The sequence below is a fragment of the Prionailurus bengalensis genome, chromosome A2 (genome assembly GCF_016509475.1).
Source record: "Prionailurus bengalensis isolate Pbe53 chromosome A2, Fcat_Pben_1.1_paternal_pri, whole genome shotgun sequence".
In the NCBI taxonomy this organism is placed as follows: domain Eukaryota; kingdom Metazoa; phylum Chordata; class Mammalia; order Carnivora; family Felidae; genus Prionailurus; species Prionailurus bengalensis.
The window spans coordinates 10,832,008-10,838,437 of record NC_057348.1 but is presented as its reverse complement, the minus strand read 5'-3'; the positions used below and the strand labels follow the sequence as shown (position 1 = coordinate 10,838,437).

The window sequence follows — 6,430 nt, the reverse complement described above, 5'->3', positions numbered from 1 at the left end:
CACCACCAATAACCATCTGGAGGGAATTCAGACAGCCACAAGGAGACCTCTCCCTCAGAGCTCCCATCCAGGTGAGTCTGACACCCAGCAGGATCTTCAGGAAAAGATTAGGGAGAATCAAAGCCAGGTGCATTTACCTAAGGTCACCACACAGCCACCAGCCTAGCCCAGAACCTGGAGATCCCTATGGTCATTTGCTTGCCTGATTACTTAATGACCTCGTGGATGATGTTACAGAAAGGATTGCACATTGAACTCAGCCACACATGGGTGATTGTTGCCAGTGAAGTGATGGGAGGGGAGGCAGGAAATACTTCCAGTAAAAGTAGAACACGTCCAATGAGTCTTGCAGTTGAAGGGAGTAGGAAAATTAGGGATGGAGAGATGCGCAGTGAAGTCAGGACATTTCTTTTTAGTCTGTAAATGAGGAATCCTGTGGGGTGCCTGGGTGGCTCAGTGGGTTAAGCTGCAAACTCTTGATTTCGGGTCCGGTCATGATCTTATGGTTTGTGAGGTCAAGCCCTGCATCGGGCTCTGGCTGACAGCTCAGAGACTGGAACCTGCTTTGGATCCTGTGTCTCTCTCCCTCTCTGCCTCTCCCCCGTTCACACACCCTGTCTCAAAATAAATAACAAAACATTAAACAAATGGGGCATACTGGGCTATGTTTCCATATTGATGAAACATATCTAGACCAATTTACTGCTTGCATATACGACCTTGCAACATTAATTCATGAGACATATATTTTCACAGCGTGCTCTTGCTCTGGGTATTCGTATGACCGCCATGATGTGATAAGTAAAAACTATGGTTACCTAGCTTTGCTTTGCAATGATTTCATTATCTACGAAGTTGACTATATTTGTGGGTTAGTTATTCCTTGGTTACCTCATTTATGCATTGTCTCTAACGGGTCTTTGCATGTGTACAGTGGAGTCGGGGAGGTGCTACTACCATTTCTGATTGCATTCTTTCTAAAAAGGAAGTGGATGAGGTGTTCGGTGTTATTTTCCCCACTTTGCCATTTACCATTGAGTTCGATTGTGTAATATGGGGTGAAATCTGTCAGTCGGTTATACTGTGTTCTCTCTCGTTATTTATTTATTTACTTATGTATTTATTTATTTGTTTGTCTTACTTCATTATCCTATACTGAGCTGTCACTAATACTCTTCACTTGCAAATTCTTGCTATAAACAAAAAGGAGTATACGTGGTATTTTGTACATTGCTCACAAATCACTGTCTATACACATTTCCACGTGCCTTCCCATCTCTGTTATTCCCTACAGTTCCTTTTGGCCCTTTGTGAAAAGATCTATTTCTGGAAGTTGCATTATCTCTGACTACCACGGCTTCTTTACATTTGACTGAAGATCACCTTACCCTCCATAAGCATATTTGAATCCATGCATCGTTATAAGAATATATTTATCATTTAGATACGGCTCCTTCCCCAGTGATAAAGGTGATTCTATCGCATTCTTTTCTTTCCACGTGTTTGGAAGTGTGATCTGAAATCATTGGCCCACCTCGATACCACTAAATCATTTTATGCCTTTTGTACGTCGGTGTTAGAGTCTCACATAATTTTGTTTGACACAGTTGTTTTGAAACTTGCCCTAATTTCACTCCTCCTGGAAGTCTTTATTCTTTCAGTTCTCATAAAGCTTCTCTTGCTATCTTAGGCGCACATACACATTCATAACCAGACGGATGAATGAATGGCGGCCTGTGGACAACATAAACGCTCTTTAGGTTTTCGGGTAGTCTTTTCTTGACCTGCGTCCACTCTCCTTCTTCCTCAAAACTCCCTCATGGACTTGTCTCCAACCGACTAGGGAAATGCTGATTCTTTATTTCAATGTCTGCATAATATCTCATGATACGGCTGTGCTACTCACACTTCGAAAGCTTTTCCTAGCTTTTCTCGATGCATTGCTATTATAACAATTCTGCAAAAATATTTTGAGATTGGTATGTGAAAAATCTGGTTCTCCACTGGAGGCAATACTGTCCCTCAGGGGGACACGACTTATTTGGGTGTCACATGGTGGGGGTGGTGCTCAGGAAGGGCCAGGGATGCTCTAAACATGTTCAAAGCCCAGGACACACAGCACAGAGACCAGTCTTGATCAGAACGTCAAGGGTGCCGAGACTGAGAATCTCTGAGTGAAAGCATATCTGTGTTTTCACATTTGTCGCTGTCTTCAGGTTGTTTTCTCACATCGCAGTGGTTCACATTCCTCCCAGAAAAATTAGAGAATCTCTTTTTTCTACCTGTTTAAAAATTTCAACCCAGTCAGCTCGAGAGATCTTGTTTTCTTCAACTGTTACTGAATTTGAGCCAATACGTACATATTTGATCACCAGATTCATTGTTACATGTCTATTGTTATTATATGTCCATGAAGTCTATGCCTATTCCGCAGCTAGCAGCATTTCACATGAAGTTCACGGATTACCGTTTAATGCCTTGGGTTGGATATTATGTCCACAAAATGATTTAAATTTTATGTAGCTAAATATATCTATCTTCTTACTTCCGATTTTCCTGCCTTAATTACAATGATTTTGCTCACCTGTGGCTTGTATCTGCGTTTTTATGCACGTTCACTGAAAATGTACTGTTTCCATTTACTTCAAGATGTCTAATCCTCTGACTTGTTAAAATGTGCATACTAGGGAAACTTTATTTTCTTTCAATTGGATAGCCACCTTTGCCAGCCTTTAGGAAACAACCTTCACCCACTAAATTGGAATACAGTGGTGCCTGGGTGGCTCAGCCCATCGAGCATCTGACTCTTGTTTTCGACTCAGGTCCTGATCTCATGGTTCGTGAGATCAAACCATGCATCAGTCTCCATGCCGAGCGTGGAGCCTGCATGGGATCTTCTGTATTATAAAAGTCTGATGGGTGTGCGTCTGACTTCGGCTCAGGTCATGATCTCGTGGTCTGTGAGTTGGAGCCCCACGTCGGGCACTGTGCTGACAGCTTGGAGCCTGGAGCCTGCTGCATATTCTCTGTCTCCCTGTCTCTCCTCCTCTCCCCCACTCACGCTCTGTCTCTCTCTCTCTCTCTCTCTCAATAATAAATAAACGTTAAAAACTTCAAATACAGGAAAGAAAATGAACATGCCACTCTCACTTGTCAATGTTATTTCTTCACGGGAAGCTCGTTCATTGGAATTCAGGTAACATTTTACATTGTTTAGGGGAATGATTATGGATCTGGCCAGCCTGAGTTATACTCCCTCCAAACGTAATCACGGGGGCTGGAATGAGAAGTCATGGTAAGAACACAGCCAGAGAAACAATGATTTGGGGTGTGTGTGTGTGTGTGTGTGCGTGCTTTTTGGAGTGGGATTCATCCTCAGAACAGGGGTACACGGTCTAATATATTCTGAGGTGAATACAGAAGCCAGAACTCAATCAACACACAGTACTCAGGAGGGCTCGATGTCAATTCACAGGAGACTTTGCAAGTAGAGTCTAAAATACAAGCAGTACATAGTGTGGGTGAGTGACTCTGTTTTCTTGAGGGTTAACCAGCAGCGCCCATTTCCTTGAAACTTCCTGACACCATCTCTGAGTCCCCTCCTGTTTACTCCCCTTCCTACACATGCTTCCTGTTTGGGACCCAAATAGCTCAAAGTAGGATCATCCTCGGGGCCTTAGCAGAGGCCATTCCCTCAGCCAGCACACACTTCCCCAGACATGCTCGTGGCTCCTGCCTTCCTTTCCCTGAGGTCTCCGTTCAGATGTCGCCTTGTTCACTGTTCTTGACTGAACACCAATTACAAAATAACACTTGTATCCACGCTGTCCTTTACACCTACTCTTGTTCTCTTCACAGCACTTGACACCCTCTGATGTCCTATTGATATTTTGATTTCCTTCTGTTCCTTCTCCATCACTGGATTATACTGGCTTTTGATTTTCCCGGACTCATTGCCTCAACAATGCCTGGAATATGTTTGACCCTCACTACAACTTCCTGACAGCAAAATACAAGTCGTAGCATTGCAACAATGTGAGTGATACTGTTCATGTGAAAATTAATGATGTCTCCCATCGTCTTTCCTCGTGGTCAGTGCAACCTCATGGAACCAGGAAATGATACACGGACATCAGAATTTCTGCTTCTGGGGTTTTCAGAGGGTCCAGAACTGCAGCCCCTCGTATTTGAGCTTTTCCTCTCCATGTACCTGATCACTGTGTTTGGCAACCTGCTCATCATCCTGGCCGTCAGCTCTGACTCCCGCCTCCACACGCCCATGTACTTCTTCCTGGCCAACCTGTCCTTTGTAGACATCTGCATCACCTCCACCACCGTCCCGAAGATGCTCTGGAACATCCAGACACAGAGCAAAGTCATAACCTATGAGGACTGCATCACACAGGTGAACTTTTTCATAATCTTTTCAGGATTGGACATCTGCCTCCTGGCCATTATGGCCTATGACAGGTTTGTGGCCATCTGTCACCCCTTACACTACACGGTCATCATGAACCCCCGGCTCTGTGCACTGCTGGTCCTGATGTCCTGGATCACGAGTGTCCTGCATTCCTTGTTGCAAACTTCAATGGTGTTGCGGCTGTCCTTCTGTACAGGCTTGGAAATCCCCCACTTTTTCTGTGAACTCAATCAGATGATCCAACTTGCCTGTTCTGACACCTTTCTTAATAACTTGGTGATGTATTTTGCAGCTATCCTAGTGGGTGGCGGTCCTTTCGTTGGGATCCTTTACTCTTACTCCAAGATAGTTTCCTCCATACGTGGGATTTCATCAGCTCTGGGCAAGTATAAGGCATTTTCCACCTGTGCATCTCACCTCTCGGTTGTCTCTCTATTTTATTGTACTGGCCTGGGAGTGTACCTCAGCTCTGCTGCTACCCAGAGCTCCGACTCAAGTGCCACAGCCTCGGTGATGTATGCGGTGGTCACGCCCATGCTGAACCCCTTCATCTACAGCCTGAGGAACAGAGACATAAAGAGGGCTCTGAAGAGATTCTCTGCGATGGCAGTTAGAAAAGGTCCAATTGTCCTGCAGTTGAAGAATTTCCCAGGATTGCAAGCCTCAAGGTCTTAGCGTCAGAAATTGCATTTTGTTTTTTTAAGCAGATTGTAGACATAGAGTTTGTTTCTCTCATTTATTTCCCGGAATTTTTATTTTTTCAACCACTCAGTACAATTTAGTTCCTCATTTTATTAAGTTTTTCCCTCTCTGTGATCCAACATTTTCCCCGTCATCTTTTTCTTTTATTTCTAAATCGATTTGCAAGCAGTGATATGAGAAAATTAGGAGTTCTCATTTTCTCATGGAACTGCCTGGATTTCTTAAGAATAATTTCTTCACAGGGGCACCTGGGTGGCTCAGTTGGTTAAGCATCTGACTTCGGCTCAGGTTCCTGGTTCCCGAGTTCGAGCCCCACATTGGGTTGTGTGCTGATAGCTCAGAGCCTGGAGCCTGTTTCAGATTTGTGTCTCTCCCTTTGTCTCTCCCCTCCCCCCACTTATGTTTTGTCTCTGTCTCTTCTCCCTCGAAAAATAAAAAAAAAACATTAAAAATTTTTTGAAGAAAAAAGAATAATTTCTTCACCAATGACAAAATCATTCCACATAATAATGATTTTAGTTTTACTAAAGGAATACTCATTTGTTACCTCTCTGTTGGAATAAATTCAATTTGGCAAATAGGCCATTTCTATTCTATTCTATTCTGTACTATACTATTCTCTATTCTATCCTATTCTCTATTCGATTCGATTCTATTCTCTATTCTATTCCATTCTATTCTATTTATTCCATTCTATTCTATTCTAACTCTGGGACCACAGTTTTTCACTTTGTGTCTGTCATTCTTTTGCATATCACTACAATAACTGCTCTTCCTGATGAACAGATAAGTGTGTTTTATAAGAGACCATTAGCTTTTTTCTCCAAATTAGGATCCCGTTCTCTTTTCAGGCTCTATGTCCTCAGTGCTTACATTAGTCACTGGCAAATCTGATTATCAAAAACTTGTCTCCCAAAAATAAAAATAAACGTTGAAAAAAAAAATTAAAAAAAAAAAAAAAAAAAGGGGCGCCTGGGTGGCGCAGTCGGTTAAGCGTCCGACTTCAGCCAGGTCACGATCTCGCGGTCCGTGAGTTTGAGCCCCGCGTCGGGCTCTGGGCTGATGGCTCAGAGCCTGGAGCCTGTTTCCGACTCTGTGTCTCCCTCTCTCTCTGCCCCTCCCCCATTCATGCTCTGTCTCTCTCTGTCCCAAAAATAAAAATAAACGTTGAAAAAAAAATTTTTTTAAAAACTTGTCTACCAGTGGAGTCTACACGGAAACAGAAATTCAAAAAAGTAGAATGACTTAATACGGCCTTGGAGTCAAAGATGACTTTGACTATGATAAAGCAAATTTTAAATTCTCCTT

The 6,430-nt window shown here is 43.1% G+C and overlaps 1 protein-coding gene across 1 annotated transcript; it reads left to right on the top strand.

Moving 5' to 3' along the window:
• The first annotated feature begins 4,105 nt into the window (after window positions 1-4,105).
• Window positions 4,106-5,095, top strand: LOC122486568 (olfactory receptor-like protein OLF4). Its single transcript, XM_043585917.1, has one exon. It carries the CDS (start codon window positions 4,106-4,108, stop codon window positions 5,093-5,095), a length of 990 nt encoding a protein of 329 aa, XP_043441852.1.
• Window positions 5,096-6,430: the final 1,335 nt, after the last annotated feature.